This window comes from Chiloscyllium plagiosum, unplaced genomic scaffold (genome assembly GCF_037043375.1).
Source record: "Chiloscyllium plagiosum isolate Xiang-an unplaced genomic scaffold, Cpla_swu_hap1 HiC_scaffold_1, whole genome shotgun sequence".
NCBI lineage: Eukaryota > Metazoa > Chordata > Chondrichthyes > Orectolobiformes > Hemiscylliidae > Chiloscyllium > Chiloscyllium plagiosum.
This window is the reverse complement of record NW_028270139.1, coordinates 176,686,744-176,704,700: the sequence shown is the minus strand read 5'-3', so window position 1 is coordinate 176,704,700 and position 17,957 is coordinate 176,686,744. Positions and strand designations below refer to the sequence as shown.

Sequence of the window (17,957 nt, the reverse complement as noted above, 5' to 3'; positions counted from 1 at the left end):
GGAAAGATATAAAAGAGACCTAAGGGGAAACTTTTTCACGCAAAGAACGTGTATAGAATGAGCTGCCAGAGGAAGTGGTGGAGGCTGGTACAATTGCAACATTTAAGAGGCATTTGGATGGGTATATGAATAAGAAGGGCCAAGTGCTGGCAAATGGGACTAGATTGGGTTTGGATATCTCGTCGGCATGGACGGGTTGGACCGAAGGGTCTGTTTCCATGCTGTACATCTCTATGACTCTATGACATTTGACCTGGGATCTCCAGGTGACAGTCCTCCAAGGTGGACTTCAGGATACACAACAACGCAGAGTCGCATAGCAGAGACTGATAGCCAACTGAGAGGTGACCTGACAGAGGTGTGCAAGATGATGAGAGGTATAGAGTGAATAGTCAAAGACTTTTCCCCATGACAGAAATGTCTATCATGAGGGAGCATAATTCTAAGGTTTTTGGAGGATGGTTTCTTTCCACAGTGTGCTGGGTGTGTGGAATGCACTGCCAGTGGTGATAGTAGAGTCAGAGACATTCGGGACATTTATGTGAATCTTGGATAGGCACATGGATGATAGTAAAATGAAGGGTATGTAGGTTAGTCTGATCTTAGAATAGGATAAAAGGTTGACACAACATCAAGGGCCAAAGGGCTGTACTGTGATATGTTCTACAGGTGACCCCATCACACTGTATACTCTCATACACACACTCACACACATGTACACATACACACACTCTTACACATGATGACTTATACTCTGTTACGAGTGTGTGCACACACTCTATCAAGCATGCACATATGTACACACACACACACGTACACACACACACACGTACACACACACACGTACACACACACACATACACACACATACACACGTACACACACACGTACACACACACATGTTGAATTTGCATTTGCTGGTCTGTACTAACAAATACATTCCATTTTGTTCACCAAGCACACAATCTGTAGGGAGGCAGTTCATGTAATATTTTATCAATTCCCACTTTGGAAATAGAACCAGTCTAACTCAAGCTTGGAATACAGACAGACTCTAACCTCACATCTTTAATGTATTGTGTGAGCTGAGATGTCACTTTTTTAAAAAAAACTTAGATTATGACTTGAAAGATGTTCTGGGATTAATATATTAATGAATCAAAACCTGCAACCTGTCCTAAGTGATTAAAGACTTAACAGCAATCTAGGTTTGTTCAAGCCATCAAATTAGTTGTATGACATTTTAGTCTTTGATAAAGGAACAGCACCCTGCAAGCTTGTACTTCAAAATAAATCTGACAAGAATCTGGTGTTGTGATTTTTAACCTTGTCTTGGTTTTAGTCATTCCTCCACACATGCTTGTTGTCTTATCAATGTCTCATTGTGAGTTTCATCATCTTGATTTGCATCCCTCATTTTCTGAGGGTCTCTGTTGCCTGCTGAAGCTGAGATCTCCCTCTGATCAGGATGGACTGATCATGTCACTCCAAGGCAGGCTGTCCATTTCCTTCAGTGCTGTTGTTTGTTCTTACACCTGTGGTTTTCTGGATTAGGTCACATGCTTCTTCTGAACTTATGACGTTTTTAAACTTCAGCTGGTTGATCTTTTGTACACAATCGCATGAACAGAAATCATGGAACTTCTCCCCTGCCTCAGTCATTCCTCTGACACATTTCCGCCTTTGAGAACCCAAGGCCACCATCACCCTAACTGACAGCTTCCATTCCTCCTTCTCCCTTCCCAGCCGAGCCCATTGTTTTGATGTGTTCTGTTGACCCACCCCACACCCCCAACAGGCCTCAGCTACCCATCACTGACATGCGCAGTGAAGACACTCACCATTTCACGATCAGCTACAAGCACCAACTCCAGGTATCTCATCTCTTGTAGCACATTCCTTTTGACCTGGCAAAGAGAAAATGTCAGTCAGTGTGACAGAGGGAAACTGAGACAGGCACCCTGGTTGGAAGGAGGATAATTACAGCTCAAGGCTCAGCACTCTTTGTACCTTCTCATTTAATACCCAGTATTTTATTGCATCCCTAGTTATATTTCTTAATTGATCAGTTACTTCCTCTCTCTCTCTCTTTCCACACACTGTCTTTGTTTTCTCAGTCTTTCACCGGACTCTCACCTCTTCCCTCTCTTGCTTTTATGCCTTCTTTCCCCCCCCATTACCTGACACCCTCCTTACACTATCTTGATCTCTTCCTCTTTTTCCTTCATTAATCCCCTCTCCTCCTTTGGCATTGGCACATTGGTCACCATGGCTGCACCAACATTACCCAACACCAGCAATGGTCCTCAATATGGAAATAACGGAGACCTTAGAGACACCCATCATTCACCATAACTCAGATACTGAAACAATTCATATTCAAATATAACTCCATGTGGACAGTATCCAGGTTTGAGCTGAACTTGGTGAGTGACATTCCAACCACACAATGCCCGCCAATGATCACCTCCAATGAGCAGAGCAGGTTGAAATGCATAATATGATTAAGCAGAGTCGGCATGGATTTGTGAAGGGAAGAAATTAAAGAACAAGAACAAAGAACAAAGAAAATTTACAGCCCAGGAACAGGCCCTTCGGCCCTCCAAGCCTGAGCCTATCCAAATCCACTGTCTAAACCTGTTGTCCAATTCCCAAGCATCTGTATCCCTCTGTTCCCCACCTACTCAGGCATCTGTCCAGACGCACCTTAAATGAATCTACCGTGCCTGCCTCTACCACCTCTGCTGGCAACCTGTTCCAAATGCCCACCACCCTCTGTGTGAAGTACTTGCTGAGTGTATCCCCCTTAAACTTTCCACCTCTCACTTTGAAAACGTGACCTCTCATTATTGAATCCTTCACCCTGGGAAAAAGCTTGTCTCTATCCACCCTGTCTATACCCTTCATGACTTTGTAAACCTCGATCAGATACCCTCTCAATCTCCTTTTTTCTAATGAAAACAATCCTAACCAACTCAACCTCTCTTCATCATTAGCACCTTCCACACCAGGCAACATCCTCGTAAACCTCCTCTGCACCCTCTCCAAAGCCTCCACATCCTTTTGGTAATGTGGTGCCCAGAACTGTACACCGTATTCTAAATGCGGCCGAACCAATGTCTTGTACAATGTTAACATGACTTGCCAGCTCTTATACTCAATACCCCGTCCAATGAAGGCAAGCGTACCATATGCCTTCTTGACCACTCTGTCCACCTGTGCAGCAACCTTCAGGGTACAATGGACCTGCACTCCCAGATCTCTCTGCCCATCAACTTTTCCCAAGGCTCTTCTGTTTACTGTATAATTCGCTCTAGAGTTAGATTTCCCAAAATGCATCACCTCCCATTTGTCTGGATTGAAAGCCATCTGCCACTTTTCCGTCCAACTCTCCAGCCTATCTATATCCTCCTGTATTCTCTGACAGTCCCTTATGCTTTCTGCTTCTCCACCAATCTTTGTGTCATCTGCAAACTTGCTGATCATACCAACAGTGCCCTCTTCCAGATCATTTATGTATATCACAAACAACAGTGGCCCCAGCACTGATCCCTGAGGAACACCACTGGTCACCTTTCTCCATTTCGAGAAACTCCCTTCAACTACTACTCTCTGTCTCCTGTTGCTCAACCAGTTCTCCAGTTCTTTACCCACCTCGCTAGAACACCCTGCATACCATGTGACTTCACTTTCTCCATTAGTCTACAATGGGGAACCTTATCAAATGCCTTTCCAAAGTCTATATATATATATATATATATATATATAAATAATATATATATATATATCAACTTGATCACTTCCTCAAAAAATTCTATTAAGTTGGTAAGGCACGACCTACCCCACACAAACCATATCACCTATCACTGATAAGCCCATTCTTTTCCAAATATAAATAGATTTATCCCTCAGTACCTTCTCCAGCAACTTCCCCACCTCTGACGTCAGGCTCACTGGTCTGTAGTTACCTGGAATATCCCTACTACCCTGCTTGTACAGGGGGACAACATGAGCAACCCTCCAAGTCCTCATGCCTGACAAATTAATCAGAATTCTTTGTAACAAGCAAGATTGATAAAGGGGAAATTGTGAATGTAATATATTTGGATTTTCAGAAAGTGTTTGCTAAGATCCCAGACATTACACTTGGCTATGTAATCAGACAAAAACTCAGGGTTTGGAGGCAGTATTTCAGCATTAATAGCAGATTGGTCAACTAATAGAAGACAGACAGTTGAGATAAGGGAGATATTTTCCTGGTGGCAAACTATAACTCGTGGTGTGACACAGTGATCATTACTGAGACCATAATTATTTACATTTTCTATTGATGAGTTTGATGAGGCAAATGAATGTACTATAGCCAAATTTGAGGATGACAACAAAAATAGGTGGGAAGGCAACTGGCAAGGGTAACACAAGAGGAGTCTACAGAAGGATACAGACAGGTGAGGTGAGTGGGCAAAAACCTGGTAGTTCGAGTATAAAGGTTCTGAGGAAGAGTCACTGGACTCAAAATGTTAACTCTGATTTCTTTCCACAGATGCTGCCAGACCTGCTGAGCTTTTCCAGCAATTTCGATTTTTGTTTTTGACTTACAGCATCTACAGTTCTTTTAATTTTTATTCAGATAGAATATAATGTGGAGAAACTACAGGTTATCCAATTTGGCAGCAACAATAGAGGAGCTGAATATTATTTAAATGGAGAAGAAACTGCAGCAAGCTGTAGAACAGAGGGATTTGGGAGTTCTCATCCATGATCACAAAAAAACTATCATCCAAGGTCAGCAGATAATAGGGAAGGCAAATGGAATATTGTTATTTCCAAGGGAATGGAGTATAAAAGTAGGGAGGGTTTGCTAAAAATATACAAGTCACTATCCAAATCATTGACACAAATTGTAAGCACACAAGTATCTCATGGGATTATGTAGAATATCATCTGAATGGTAAGAATCAAGGTGTGTTCCTGCCAAGTTAATTAAGTTATAATATTTGAGGTTGTAATGAGCTGCTTGTCGATCAGACTACAGATTATATTTCTACTGTCAACACCATGTAATAACATAAAGAACAAAACGCCCAAACGGTCAATACACACTGACAATGAAGGACACGAATTCAACTGGGACAATGTTACGAAACTGGGACAGGCTCGGGAACTCCTGGAGGCCTGGTATTCACCCATTGGTTTGATTAACAAACCCGCTGAAATAGACCCCATCTTCTGACCACTGCAGCACAAAACCGGAAGCAGAACCACCTGCCACAACAGACAGAAACATATAAATTCAGAGCAGATCACAAGAACACTACTTCATCTGGACGCTATTCAGCAGAGAGACAAAACTTTTGGAAAGGATCACAAGAGATAAGATTTATAATCATCTAGCAAGGAACAATTTGATTTCAGATCGTCAGCATGGTTTCGTCAAGGGCAGGTCGTGTCTCACAAACCACATTGAGTTTTTTGAGAAGGTGACCAAGTATGTAGATGAGGGTAGGGCAGTTGGCGTGGTATACATGGTCTTGAACAAAGCCTTTGATAAGGTTCCACATGGTAGGCTGTTGGAGAAAATGCAGAGGCATGGGATTGAGGGTGATTTAGCAGTTTGGATTAGAAACTGGCTTTCTGTAATAAGGCAGCGAGTGATGGTTGATGGAAAATATTCAGCCTGGTTATGAGTGGTGTGCCACAAGGATCTGTTTTGGGACCACTGCTGTTTGTCATTTTTATGAATGACTTGGACGCAGACATAGGTGGACGGATTAGTAAATTTGCAGTTGGTGGAGTAGTGGACAGTATGGAAGAATGTTGCAGATTGCAAGGGGTCTTGGATAAACTGCAGAATTGGGCAGAGAGGTGGCAAATGGACAAAAGAGGATGCTGGAAACCAGAGTTTAGATCAGAGTGGTGCTGGAAAAGCACAGCAGGTCAGGCAGCATCCGAGGAGCAGGAAAATTGACGTTTCGGGAAAAAGTCCTTCATCAGGAATGAAGGCAGGGAGCGTCCGGAGTGAAGAGATAAATGGGAGGGAGTGGGGCTGGGGAGAAGGTAGCCAAGAGTACAATAGGTAGATGATGGTGGGGGTAAAGGTGATAGGTCAGAGAGGAGGGTAGAGCGGATAAGGTGGGAAGAAAAATTGGCAGATAATCACAGTTCAGGAGGCTGGTGCTGAGCCAGAAGGTTGGAATTGGGGTAAAGCTGGAAGGTTGGAACTGGGTAACCACGTCTGCCACTGATGCATGAGAACCCAGTACAGAAAGCAGCTCAGTGCTGGCCTGAGGCACAGGACTCCTTAGTGTTGGTGAACTGGCCCATATTAAGAACTCAGCAGCAAACCTATATGAGTATGCCACTATCACCATAGAATTAATTCGTAAGTATGTCGAAGACTGCATGCCAAAGTTAATGTGAATATTCCCCAACTGGAAACCATGGATGAACCTGGAGATTTGCTCCTTACTGAAGTCCAGGTTCAAGTCAGGCAACCCTGACCTCTAAGAAAATCCAGGTACCACCTTTGTAAGGCCATCAGAGACACCAAGAGGCAATACAAGCTTAAGACCAAGACCAACCACATGGATAACTACTGTTTGTGACAAAACTTACATGACTTAATAGGCTACAAAGCAAAGTCATACAGAATTGCAGGCAACAACACATCCCCACCCGATGAGCTCAGGGTATTCTCTCGTTTTGAACAGAAGGTCAGTGAAACAATGTCACTTATCCTAATAGTTCTTACAGTCACCTCCACAGGCGTAAGATCAGCTTTCTTGACAGTGAACCCACAGGAAGTGACTGGCCCGGATAGGGTCCCCGACCATGTACTCAGATCCTGTGTGGACCCTGGCAAGAGCACTCGCAGACATCTTTACCCTCCCCTTACCACAATCTGAAGTTCTCACCTACTTCAAAAAGACCACTATCATCCCCGTATGAAAGAAAAATCATGCAGCCTCAATAGCTACCACCTGATGGCCTCTGACCTCCATTATTATGAAGTATTTTGAGAGGTTAGTCATGGCTCATATCAACTCCAGCCGACCAAACTGCCTTAATTCTTTGCAAATTGTCATCGAACACTACCAGGTCCACAGTAGATGCCATCTCCCTAGCCCGACACTCATCCTGGAACATCGAGATAACAAGGATATCTACGTCAGGCTTACTGACTACAGCACAGACTTTAACACCATAATTCCACACAAATCCATCTCTAAACTCCAAGAGCTAGGTCTTGGCTGACTCCCTGCAACTGGATCCTCGATTTCTTGGCACATAGACCATAATCATTAAGAACATGTCAATACCTCCACCTCCAAAATAATCCTCAACACCAGACTATGTACTCAGCTCCCTACTACTGCTCCTTATACAATGACAACTGTACAGGCAAATTTCACATCAACTCCATTTATAAATTTGTTGACAATATGACCATTGTAGACCAGATCTCAAACAATGACGAGACAAATTACAGTGCTTAGTGGCCTGGTGAAATACAAAAACCTCTCCTTCAAAGTCAGCAAAATGAAGGAGCTGGTCATTGTCTTCAGGAAGTGGAGTGGAGGCTATACCCCTGTCTGCATCAGTGGTGCTGTGGCGGAGATAGCCAATGGCATCAAGATCCTGGGCGTGATATCACCAACAATTTGTCCTGGTCCACTTACGTCAATGTGACGGTCAAGAAAGTACAACAACAATGCTACTTCCTCAGGAGGCGAAGGAAATTCTTTATGACCACAAGGACTCTTAACCATTTTTATAGATGCACCATAAAAAAAAACCTTCCTATCCGGATGCATCATTCTGTCATTTGGAAACTACCCAAGACCACAAGGAACTGCATAGAGTTGTGACCGCAGCCCAGCCCATCCCACAGACCAGCCTCCCATCCATTGACTCCATCTACATTTCCCACTGTCTCAGGAAAGCAACCACTGCAATCAAAGATTAATCCCACCCCAGTAATACACTCTTCCACCCTCTTCAGTCAGGCAGAAGACATAAAAGTTTGGACATATGTACGAACAGATTCAAGAACAGCTTCTTCCTTGCTGCTTTCAAACTTTGAACAGACATCTCAAGTGTTAATTCTGAGCTCTCTCTCTCTCTGCCCCTTCTCTGCAGCTGTCACACTCTATTCTGCCCTCTGTTCTTCTACCCTGATACACTTTGTATGGAACTATCTGCTTGTATAGAATGTAAAACAACACTTTCCACTATATCTCCGTACAACAATAAATCAATCAATCAAATCTAAATGTCAAATTTATCCCATTGTTGAAGCATGGCACGTTAGCATTGGCTCATTTTGCTGTGTTTAGTGAAAAATATTTACCTTGAGCTGAATGATCACTGTTTTAAAAATCTCACACTGTAGTTTGAAATCTTAGCAATAAGCACATTTTTGTAATCAACGACAGAAAGAAAGTTGAAAGAACAGTGAAAGGATGGGGCAGATGGATGGTAACAGATTGTTCCCAGTCACCGACAGTCGAGAACAAAAAGTCAGAGGGAAAACAATTCAATGGAAGAGCTTCAGAACAGGAGACTTGCATCTTCATAGAAAGAAGCACGAAACCATGGATTCAATTCTGGAGTCAGTGTTGAAGACACAAACTCCATCAATATCAAGTTTCAACAGGTGAGGGGGAGTTAGAAGGAAGAGGGGAAGGTGCTGAGTAAAGGAACTCTCCATGAGGTGATTAAGCTGAAGGCTGTGTCTGCAGATCGTAATTTCTATGGGGCGCCTTCATTTCTGTTAGTCAGTCAGTTACAGTGCTCATCACTCACCCTCTGAGAGCGCTGGAGGTGATCAGTCAGGGTTAATCCAGGGGATGGAGATCTAACTCCACAGCGACTCGGTACTGGCAGGAGATCTTCAGCTCTGTATAACAAATGACGACCATCTGCATCCCCAACAACGGGTTCAATGACATATGTTCGATTACTGAACACAATCACAGCACTGCAGAAAAGAGTGAGATAGAAGGAAGACAGCTGGACAGAAAATATTGCTTGTAACCTTTAACCTGCTAATTAATCATATCCCAATACAGTGACACAGTGAGTGACCCTCACCCTGCTGAATAAAAACATCCCAGTACAGTTACACAGTGAGTGACCCTCACCCTGCTGAATAAACACATCCCAGTACAGTTACACAGTGAGTGACCCTCACCCTGCTGAATAAACACATCCCAGTACAGTTACACAGTGAGTGACCCTCACCACGCTGAATAAATACATCCCAGTACAGTGACACAGTGAGTGACCCTCACCCTGCTGAATAAACACATCCCAGTACAGTTACACAGTGGGTGACCCTTACACTGCAGAATAAACACATCCCAGTACAGTTACACAGTGAGTGACACTTACTCTGCTGAATAAACACATCCCAGTACAGTAACACAGTGAGTGACCCTCACCCTGCTGAATAAACACATCCCAGTACTGTTACACAGTGAGTGACCCTCATCCTGCTGAATAAACACTTCCCAGTACAGTTACACAGTGGGTGACCCTTACACTGCAGAATAAACACATCCCAGTACAGTTACACAGTGAGTGACACTTACTCTGCTGAATAAACACATCCCAGTACAGTAACACAGTGAGTGACCCTCACCCTGCTGAATAAACCCATCCCAGTACAGTGACACAGTGAGTGACCCTCACCCTGCTGAATAAACACAACCCAGTACAGTTACACAGTGAGTGACCCTCACCCTGCTGAATAAACACAACCCAGTACAGTTACACAGTGAGTGGCCCTCACCCTGTTGAATGAACACATCCCAGTACAGTGACACAGTGAGTGACCCTTACCCTGCTGAATAAACACATCCCAGTACAGTAACACAGTGAGTGACCCTCACCCTGCTGAATAAACCCATCCCAGTACAGTGACACAGTGAGTGACCCTCACCCTGCTGAATAAACACAACCCAGTACAGTTACACAGTGAGTGGCCCTCACCCTGTTGAATGAACACATCCCAGTACAGTGACACAGTGAGTGACCCTTACCCTGCTGAATAAACACATCCCAGTACAGTTACACAGTGAGTGACCATCACCCTGCTGAATAAACACATCCCAGGACAGTTACACAGTGAATGACCCTTACCCTGCTGAATAAACACATCCCAGTACAGTTACACCGTGAGTGACCATCACCCTGCTGAATAAACACATCCCAGGACAGTTACACAGTGAATGACCCTTACCCTGCTGAATAAACACATCCCAGGACAGTTACACAGTGAATGACCCTTACCCTGCTGAATAAACACATCCCAGGACAGTTACACAGTGAGTGACCCTTACCCTACTGAATAAGTACATCCCAGTACAGTTACGCAGTAACTGTCGAGGTAACACCTTACAGGTTAAATATTTTATGATGTAAAGTCAGTTTTCATTAGATGTGCAAAAGCATGAAAATAAATTGTCAGTTTCTTTACCTGAGTCCTGAGCAGGTACTTGCAGAGACTTGGGTTCCAGGGAATTTTCTCACAGATCCCGCATAGTAACAGCGATACTGTAGGAAGATGGTCACAACTCAAGCACTATCAACATCCTGGGGGTTATCATTGACCAGAAACTCAAATGGACTTGCCACATAAATGCAGTGGTCCCAAGAGGAGGTCAGAGGTTAGGAATACTCTGGTGAATAATCCACAAATTAGAGGAACAAGTATGCCGGGAGATTGGGGAGACTTGCAGGAGCAATAGGGTTGTCAGAGTAGCTTCCCAACATAGACTGGGACTGCCAGAGTGTTAAGGGCTAAGATGGGGTGGAATTTGTTAAGTGTGTTCAGGATCATTCCCTCGAGCAATATTCAAAGGATCCTACTCAGCAAGGTGAAAAACGTGACCTATACTTGGGAAATAGGGCAGGACAAATGACTGAAATGACAGTGGGGGGAACCAGTGACCACAGTTTTAAAACCGATTAGATTACTTACAGTGTGGAAACAGGCCCTTCTGCCCAACAAGTCCACACCAACCCACCCAGACCCATTTGCCCTACATTTACCCCTTCACCTAACACTACGGGCAATTTAGCATGGCCAATTCACCTGACCTGCACATTTTTGGACTGTGGGAGGAAACCGACGCAGACACGGGGAGAACGTGCAAACTCCACACAGTCAGTCGCCTGAGTGGGAATTGAACCCGGGTCTCTGGCGCTGTGAGGCAGCAGTGCTAACCACTGTGCCACCGTGCCGTCCACAAAATAGTTATGGAGAGGAACAAAACTGGTCCACAGGTTCACGTACTAAACTGGGGGAAGGTGAACATTGATGGAATTAGACAGGAGCTGGCAGGGTTTGACTGGAGTAGTTTGTTTGTAGGCAAAGGGACCTCCGACAAGTGGGAAGCCTTTAAAAGTGAGATAGCTAGAGTTCAAGGTCTGTATGTTCCTGTGAGGGTGAAGGGCAGGGTTGGCAGGAACAGGGAACCCTGGATGACAAAAAATATTGAGGCTTTGAGGAGGCGTGGTTCAGGTAGAGGCAGCTGGGATCCCTGGAGGTGTACAGTGAATACAGGAGTTCACTGAAGAAGGAAATCAGGAGGACAATAAGGGGGCATGAGATAGACTTGGAGAAGATTAGGGTGAATCAAAGAGGTTTTTTAAATATATTAAAGGAAAAAGAATATCTAGAGAGAGACTAGAACCCCTATCAAAGGGGTCATGTACGTGTAGAACCACAGGAGATGGGCGAGGTCCTCAATGAATATCTCTCCTCTGTGTTTACCGTGGAGAAAGACACGAAGACCTGGGAACTTGGGGAAGTTAGTGATGATATCTTGGGGCCAGTCCATATCACAGTAGAGGAGGTGTTGGATGTATTAGACTGTATGAAGGTGGATAACTCCTCTGGTCCTGAACAGATATATCCAAGAACTCTGTCAGAGGCTGGAGAAGACATTGCGAGTGCCCTGGCTGATATATTTGCATCATCGTTAGCCACGGGCGAGGTCCCGGAAGACTGGAGGGTAGTGAATGTTGTGCCCTTACTCAAGAAGGGCTGCAAAGGAAACCCTGGGAATGATAGAGCAGTCAGCTTAACATCTGTGGTAGACAAGTTACTTCAGAAGATTCTGAGGGATATGATACACATGCATTTAGAAAGATTGCGTATTGAATCATAGAATCCCTACAGATTGGATTCAGGCCATTTGGCCCAACAAGTCCACACCAACCCTACAAAGAGTAACCACCCTGAACCATTCCCCTGCCCTATTACCTCTACATTTACCCCTGATGAATGCGGGGAGAAAGTGAGGTCTGCAGATGCTGGAGATCAAAGTTGAAACTTTATTGCTGGAACAGCACAGCAGGTCAGGCAGCATCCAGGGAACAGGAGATTCGACGTTTCAGGCACAGGCCCTTCTTCAGGAATGAGCAGAGAGTGTTCAGCAGGAGAAGATAAAAGGTAGGGAGGAGGGACTTGGAGGAGGGGCGTTGGAAATGTGATAGGTGGAAAGAGGTCAAGGTGAGGGTGATAGGTCGGAGTAGGATGGAGGCGGAGAGGTCAAGAAGAAGACTGCAGGTCAGGAAGGCGGTGCCGGGCTGGAGGGATTCGGCTGAGACAAGGTGGGGGGAGGGGGGATGAAGAAACTGGTGAAGTCCAAGTTCATCCCCTGTGGTTGGAGGGTTCCCAGTCGGAAGATAAGACGCTCCTCCTCCGACCGTCGCGTTGTTGTGGTTTGGCGGTGGATGAGTCCAATGACCTGCATATCCTCGGTGGAGTGGGAGGGGGAGTTGAAATGCTGTGCTACAGGGTGGTTGGGTTGGTTCGTCCGGGTGGCCCAGAGGTGCTCTCTGAATCGCTCCGCAAGTAGGCGGCCTGTCTCCCCAATATAGAGGAGGCCACACCGGCTGCAGCGGATGCAGTAGATGATGTGGGTGGAGGTGCAGGTGAATCTGTGGCGGATATGGAAGTTTCCTTTGGGGCCTTGGAGGGAGGTGAGGGGGGAGGTGTGGGCGCAAGTGTTGCACCTCCTGCGGTTGCAAGGGAAGGTGCCGGGAGTGGAGGTTGGGTCGGTGGGGGGTGTGGATCTGACAAGGGAGTCGCAGAGGGAGTGGTCTCTACGGAAAGCTGATAGGGGAGGGGAGGGAAATACATCCTTGGTGCTGGGGTCTGTTTGGAGGTGGCGGAAGTGACGGCGGATGATGCGCTGTACATGGAGATTGTTGGGGTGGTAGGCGAGGACCTGATGAATGCACCTAACCTACACATCCCTGAACACGATGGGCAATTTAGCATGGCCAATTCACCTGGCCTGCACATCTTTGGACTGTGGGAGCAAACCGGAGCACCCGGAGGAAACCCACACAGACACGGGGAGAATGTGCAAACTTCACACAGACAGTCACCCGAGGGTGGAATTGAAGCTGGGTCCTTGGTGCTGTGAGGCAGCAGTGCTAACCACTAAGCCACCGTGCTCAGCATGATTTAGGAAAAGTCAGCATGGCTTTGTGCATGGGAGATTCTGTGATGAAGTGACCGGGAAGGTGACGAAGGCAGGGCGGTAAATGTAGTCTATATGGATATCAGTGCGGCCTTTGATAAGGTGTGCAAGGAATCCAGGGAGAGTTGGCAAATTGGATACACAGTTGGATTGATGGTAGGAGGCAGAGGGTAATAGTGGAAGGATGTTTGTTGGACTGGAGGCCTGTGACTCGGGGAGTGCCTCAGGGCTTGGTGCTGGGCCCATTACTGTTTGTTATCGATATCAATGATTTGGATGGGAATATACAAGACATGGTTAGTAAGTTTGCAGATGAGACTAAAATAGGAGGTATCGTGGACAGTGAGGAAGGTTATCAGAAATTGCAGCAGGACCTTGATCAGCTGGGGAAGTGGGCCGAGAAATAGCTAATGGAGTTTAATCTAGATAAGCGCAAGATCTTGTATTTTGGAAAGTCAAATCAAGGTAGGAGTTTCATGGTGAATAGCAGGGCCTTAAGGAGTGTAGTGGAACAGAGGGATCTTGGAGTTCAGGTGCACGGTTCTCTGAGAGTGGAGTCCCAGGGAGATAGAACAGTGAAGAAGGCTTTTGATACACTGGCCTTCATCAGTCAGGGCATTGATGTAGAAGTTGGGGAGTTATGTTGCAGTTGTACGGGACGTTGGTGAGGCTGCACTTGGGGTATTGTGTTCAGTTTTCATCACCTTGCTATAGGAAGGATGTTATTAAACTGGAAACATTGCAGAAGAAATGTACAAGGATGTTGTCAGGACTCAATGGTCTGAGTTATAGGGAGAGCTTGGACAAACTAGGACTTTTTCTGCAGAATGTAGGAGACTGAGGGGGGACCTTCCAGAAGTGTATCAGATCATGAGAGGCATGGATAGGGTGAATGCACTCAGCCTCTTTCCCAGGGTTGGGGAATCGGGGACTAGAGGGCATCAGGTTAAGGTCAGAGGGGAAAGAATAAAAGGGAACCTGAGGGGAAACGTGTTTACACAGAGGGTGGTACACACATGGAATGAGCTGCCAGTGGAAGTGGTTGAGGCGGGTACATTAACAACATTTAAAACGCATTTGGACAAATACATGGATAGGAAAGGGTTAGAAGGATATGGGCCAAGTGCAGGGAGATGGGGTTAACGTGGATGGATATTTTGGTCGGCATGGAGCAGTTTGGGTCAAAGGGCCTCTCACCGTGCTGTAGGACTCCATGGCCTCCTGACTTCCCAAGCCTGTCTACCATCGACAAGGCACAAGTCAGGAATGTGATGGAATACTCCCCACTTGCCCTGGATAGTTTTAGCTCCAACCACACACAAGAAGCTTGACACCATCCAGGACAAAGCAGCCCCCACTTAATTGGCAGCACATCCCCAAACATCCACTCCCTCCACCACCGACGCTCAGTAGCCGCAGTGTGTACTGTCTACAAGAAGCACTGCAGAAATTCACCAAGGATCCTCAGACAACGCCTTCCAAACCCACAACCATTTCCACCTGGAAGGACAAGGGCGGCAGAGAGATCTCCATCAAGCCACTCACCGTTCTGATTTGTAAATATATCGCTGTTCCTTTACTGTCACTGAGTCAGAATTATGGAATTCCCTCCCCAAGGGCATTGTGGGTCAACCCACAGCACATGGACTGCAGCAATTCAAGAAGGCAGCTCACCCCCAACCTTCTCAGGGGCAAATAGGGATGGGCATTAAATGCTGGGCCCAGTCAATGACACCCACTTTCCACAAATGAATAAATAAAAAGAAATATAAAACATCTCAGCATTATATCTCCTGAGACTGACATTATCACAAGAGATCACACTGCCCACAATTCAGCTGTGTGTTAAATGGACCATACCAGCAGCTGAAGCAAAGACTCTGACCACAAAGTGTGGAGTTGGAATCTCATTGGCTGTGAGACAGTATCCCATGGAGAGAAGCTTGTGATACATGTAGGAGCAAATTACTGCAGATGCTGGAATCTGTACTGAAAACAACAAATGCTGGAGATCACAACGGGTCAGGCAGCATCCATGGAGAGAGAGCAAAATAACATTTTGAGTGTAGATGGCTTTTATTCAGAGCCGAAGTGAAGTATGCTCCAGTTGAGGGTATGGATGGGAGGGTGCTGGGGAAGAAAAGATGTTGAAAGTACAGATTAAGTGATTGGGATGTGAGCATGGAAGAACAATAGTGTGTCTAACTGCCAGAATTGCAAGAACAGACAGTCACTGGGGTGTGGGAAGGGAGGAAGAACATGGTGACAGAGACTGTAACAAGTAAAGCAAATGGAAAGGGAAGAAATAGGAGTTGAATCACAATTTGAAGGTGTTAAACACATAATGAAATCCAGAGGATGTAACACAGTCTGAAGATGAGATGTCGCTCCTTCAGTTTGCATTGGAGCACTGCAGCATGCTGAGGACAGACAAGTGGGCAAGCGAGCAGGACACTGTGTTAAAATTACTGGCTACGGGAAGATCAGGGTCCTGCTTGTACACAGACCAGAAAAGTAGCACAAATGGTCACCCAGTCTGCGTTTGGTTTCTCCAATGGCTGCAGTGAATACAACAGACAAGGTTGGAGGAGGTACAGGTGGAATGCTGCTTCACCTGGAATGACTGCTTCGGCCCAGGGATGGTGAGCAGGGAGGAGGTGAAGGGGCAGCTGTTACACCTTCTGTGGTTACATGGGAAGTGGGGATGGTGTTGGTGGTCAATGAATGGACCAGAATGTCTCAGAGGGAACGATCCCTGAAAAACACAGACTGTAGGAGTGAGGGGAAGATGTGTTTGGTGGCAGCTCTGGAGTTGTCTGAAATGGCGGAGAATGTGGAGGCTGGTGCAGTGAAAAGTGAGGACGTGAGGGACTTAATCATGCTGTTATGAGTGATGAGAAGGGGCAAGGGCTGAAGCACGGGTAGGTCAGATATGGTTGAGGGACCTGTCAACCAATGTGGTGGAGAGGGGGATGCCATAGTTATGGAAGAAGCAAGCCATGTCAGCAGCACTGTTTTGGAAGGTGCCTCTGAAAATCCCTGAATTCAGCCTCTGCCTGAAGAGATAACTCACCATTTCAGTGTCTGTCTCTGTTACCAGAGTCCCATTGGAATCATAGTGCGATACCTGGAATCGTGCAGGAAAGAGGAGTCTAGGAAAAAACAGACAGACTGAATGGCAGAGGCACTACACACTCCTCTGTCCATCAAAGATACACACTGTCTGACACTGTCAGTGAGATATCAAAAGAGAGCGCCAGTACAGCAATGTAAGGAAGGGACTAGACTGAATTTGTACATCATTTTGGACCTCAGTGCTTTACCAAAAGCAGGTTAACAAGAGACCCAACCGAAGTGCTGTCAAAGTACAATAATGGATCCTTCAATCACTCCCAGGGCCTGCTTAGCTCTGTCCGTTTACGTCAAGCTATTTGACTAGAGAAACCATCACAGGTGCTGAATGACACTCAGCTTCCAACTCCTCACTTCCCAACCAGAGTCCTCAGGCAAGCTCGGCCCAGCTCACATGACCAGCCGACCACATTTTTATCTTCAGAAGGAACTGCCAAGATGTTCCGGAGGTCAGCCAGGTTGGCCACAGAGACCAAGTTTCCTGATTGAGGCTGTTAAGCTAGTCCAATCAGGGAGTCCTGGCTGACAGATATAAACAGGAGATTTGCCTGCCCCTCTTCCGCGGTTACGTTAGAGCCCGGGTGTCCTTGGAGAAGGAGCACGCGGTGTCCACCAACACCCTGGAGTTGTTCAGGGAGAGGTGGGCGCCGCAGGGAGTGGAGTGCATCATTTCTCCCTCCAACTCTATTTTGATTTAGTCCCTACCCTCCCCTTCACTGTTTTGATCACACAGCACTGTCCCTTGATGTGAAGGGCAGTGCTTGTCACTGGCCACCCGGGTGTTTTCCTATCTTCCTGGTGGTGGAAATTGAATAAAGATTGGTGCACTTTGTGTCTTTCACTGTGTCTCACACCTGCACACACACACCATGGGTGCTGAAAAAAAAAAGAAAAAAGAAAAAGAAAAAAAATAAAAAATAAATAAACAGGAGATTTGCCTGCCCCTCTTCCGCGGTTACGTTAGAGCCCGGGTGTCCTTGGAGAAGGAGCACGCAGTCTCCACCAACACCCTGGAATTGTTCAGGGAGAGGTGGGCGCCGCAGGGAGTGGAGTGCATCATATCTCCCTCAAACTCTATTTTGATTTAGTCCCTGCCCTCCCCTTCACTGTTTTTGATCACACAGCACTGCCCTTTGATGTGAAGGGCAGTGTTTGTCACTGGCCACCCGGGTGTTTTCCTATCTTCCTGGTGGTGGAATTTGAATAAAGATTCGTGCACTTTGTGTCTTTCACTGTGTCTCACACCTGCGCACACACACCATGGGTGCTGGGGATAAAATAAGCACTACCGCACTTAGGTGGTAGTGTGGGGGTTAAAAAGAAAAA

The 17,957-nt window shown here is 46.0% G+C and overlaps 1 protein-coding gene across 4 annotated transcripts in view; it reads right to left on the bottom strand.

The window, feature by feature from the left end:
- The window catches only part of LOC122550377 (disintegrin and metalloproteinase domain-containing protein 12-like), a 483,861-nt gene that overhangs the window by 394,954 nt on the left and 70,950 nt on the right, over positions 1–17,957 (bottom strand). For all 4 annotated transcript variants that reach the window (XM_087992303.1, XM_087992306.1, XM_087992307.1 and 1 more), the window contains exons 4-7: positions 16,573–16,651; positions 10,481–10,557; positions 8,806–8,980; positions 1,842–1,907 (exon numbers count right to left, since the gene is read on the bottom strand). In XM_087992303.1, coding sequence (XP_087848429.1) covers positions 1,842–1,907; positions 8,806–8,980; positions 10,481–10,557; positions 16,573–16,651 — 397 coding nt within the window. The remainder of the gene's footprint in view (positions 1–1,841; positions 1,908–8,805; positions 8,981–10,480; positions 10,558–16,572; positions 16,652–17,957) is intronic.